We start from the raw sequence: 3,245 nt of genomic DNA, 5'->3' as shown, positions 1-3,245 counted from the left end.
AGCTTTTAAATTAAAAGACGAATCCTGAAAATCGGCAAAATTATAAATATATTTCCAGTATTTTATCTTGACTACGGTACATTTGTTTCTTCCAAAATTCTAAATCGTGTATGAAACAATAACACATTGGGTGTATTTCAAGGAATCTTGGTTGAATATAAAAAATGAAATCAACTTGTATGTTTAAATTCAAAACTTTCCCCACAAATCCGTGAGGATCATTAATGTAGAGAGGCTGCCATTTTCTATCATTCTATTCTATGTAGCTAAACCTCGTTTCAATCATCCAATAGCAGATAAATAAAGAAACAAGTTTGTTTTATCATTAAGACGTCGAAAACAATGAACATGAGTCAGTCGTTTAGAACATTTTTAATTGTTACAAACACCATCTGCTATACGTTTTGAAATGAGGCATTATAGCATACAAGGATTTCGATTGACTTGTTTTGATGCTGTAGAGAGGCTGGAATTTTCTATCATTCTATTCTATGTAGCTAAACCTCGTTTCAATCATCCAATAGCAGATAAATAAATAAACAAGCTTGTTTTATCATTAAGACGTCGAAAACAATGAACACGAGTCAGTCGTTTAGAACATTTTTAATTGTTACAAACACCATCTGCTACACGTTTTGAAATTAGGCATCATAGCATACAAGGATTTCGATTGACTTGTTTTGATGCTAACTTAACGCTTCATTTAGTCCACTAAGCTTTTGAAATTCATCGATAATTTAAATCTATTGATATTTTAAATGACTAATATTTTGAACCTGTCAATGCCTTAGATCCAGTTATATTTTTAATTCATTGACATTTTAAATTTGCTAACATTATAATTCCTCTAATATCTTAAACTTGTTAACGTTTTAAAACAACTAATAATTTCGCCCCCCCCCACCAGTGGCACAGCGGTCTGTCCGCGTACTTACAACGCTAAAAACCGAGTTTCGATACCCGTGGTGGGCAGAGCACAGATTTTTGTGCTTAACTTCAAACAAACAAACTAATAATTTAAATGACTGATTTTGAGCTTCTTATAATTTTAAATTCATTGATATTTTAAATTTGCTGACATTATATAATCTACTAATATTTTATGCTCTCTGAAGTTTAACATTTAACAATAACTTTATTTCACAGATATTTTAATCCTCTTATATTTTAAATCATTTATATTTTACTACCATACGCGTTCCCTCAACATTTGTCAGGTTATAAATGAACAATTACTGTAATATTTAAGTGTTTTACACTCACAAAAAAGAAACCTATCATTCTATAGGTATTTGAAGAACTTAAACAAATGTTTAAACAACCCTATTTATTCAATTACTGTAATAGTTCATTTCCTCAACTGGGTAGTTTTGACCTTAAACTTTTACAGTAAACAATTGTCAGGATGGTTATATCATTTCTTTGCACAAAAATATCATTCGAAGGTTAATAACACAGGCCTGCGATGGTTTTATTGTTAACACAGGCCTGCGATGGTTTTATTGTTAACACAAGCCTGCGATGGTTTTATTGTCTTGAAATTTTTACATGTTCTATGGTAATTACTATACTCTGAAAACGAAAATGATATCCATTTTTCTCCATCACGTACAGATTTTTCACAGAACGTCATATGTACTTTTACATAAGTGAATCATTTAAAATGAAATCGGGACACATTTTGTTATGCTTAAAATGTTGACAACCACTAGCTAAAGATTTCTCTAGACCAATCGCGACGTGAGAGTCTTATCTATCGTTCTAGAACCCAAACATAACAATAAAAAATATTCATTTTGGTAAACGAAATAATAATTTGATCTAAGTAAGAGTGTTTTTTTTTTCCCGATTTGTAAAAAATCCTTACGTGATAGAAAAAAAAAGAATATCATTTCTGAAATCTGTGTAGCTGAACTATGGAAAATCCGTTATTAAAACCAAAATAACTATTATGAAGTTTAAATTCACAGGCCTGTGTTATCAAAGACTATGTACGTATATATAAAAATATAACATTCTGGCAGATGGAACTGATGAGCCAATTACTTTTTGAAGTAATATTGATAATTGTATGGGATGTTAGTACTCTGTTCTTTCATAACTATAACTGTACAGTCAACGAGTTTAGTGTTCAAACGTTTTTTATGTGTTTTTTTTTTCTTACCTCACGAAGAAGAATGTATCTACGGAAACAAAACCGTTCGATATCGCTTGAAATGCAAAATCACTTGCAAAACTCGTACTTTTCTTGAGATTACCTAAAAAAAAAAACAATTACAAAGATATCCGGAATATTAAATTACAAACACCATCCAGCAAAGTTTATTTCAAAAACTACCCTATCCGGCACATTTAATTACAAACACCATCCAGCAAATTTTATTTCAAAAACTACCCCATCCGGCACATTTAATTACAAACACCATCCAGCAAATTTTATTTCAAAAATTACCCCATCCGGCTCTGGAATTACAAACACCATCCGGCACATTTAATTACAAACACCATCCAGCAAATTTTATTTCAAAAACTACCCTATCCGGCACATTGAATTACAAACACTATCCGGCACATTGAATTACAAACACCATCTAGCAAATTTTATTTCAAAAACTACTCCTCCATTCTGCACTTGAATTATAAACATCATTAAACACGTTGAATTATAAACATAATTAAACACGTTGAATTATAAACATAATTAAACACGTTGAATTATAAACATAATTAAACACGTTGAATTATAAACATAATTAAACACGTTGAATTATAAACACCACCAAACACGTTGAATTATAAACACCATCAAACACATTGAATTATAAACATAATTAAACACGTTGAATTATAAACACCATCAAACACGTTGAATTATAAACACCATCAAACACATTGAATTATAAACATCATTAAACACGTTGAATTATAAACACCATCAAACACGTTGAATTATAAACATAATTAAACACGTTGAATTATAAACACCACCAAGCACGTTGAATTATAAACACCATCAAACACATTGAATTATAAACATCATTAAACACGTTGAATTATAAACACCATCAAACACGTTGAATTATAAACACCACCAAACACGTTGAATTATAAACACCACCAAACACGTTGAATTATAAACATCATTAAACACGTTGAATTATAAACACCACCAAACACGTTGAATTATAAACACCACCAAACACGTTGAATTATAAACACCATCAAACACATTGAATTATAAACAT

At 30.2% G+C, this 3,245-nt stretch overlaps 1 protein-coding gene across 3 annotated transcripts in view; it reads right to left on the bottom strand.

Annotated features, from left to right (window-relative positions):
- LOC106460426 (nose resistant to fluoxetine protein 6-like) overlaps positions 1-3,245 on the bottom strand; it is a 37,362-nt gene that overhangs the window by 16,844 nt on the left and 17,273 nt on the right. For all 3 annotated transcript variants that reach the window (XM_022387147.1, XM_022387148.1, XM_022387149.1), the window contains one exon: positions 2,165-2,258. In XM_022387147.1, the coding sequence (XP_022242855.1) occupies positions 2,165-2,258 (94 nt within the window). The remainder of the gene's footprint in view (positions 1-2,164; positions 2,259-3,245) is intronic.

The sequence above is a fragment of the Limulus polyphemus genome, unplaced genomic scaffold (genome assembly GCF_000517525.1).
Source record: "Limulus polyphemus unplaced genomic scaffold, Limulus_polyphemus-2.1.2 Scaffold768, whole genome shotgun sequence".
Taxonomy (NCBI): Eukaryota; Metazoa; Arthropoda; class Merostomata; order Xiphosura; family Limulidae; genus Limulus; species Limulus polyphemus.
This window is presented reverse-complemented; position numbering and strand designations above follow the sequence as displayed.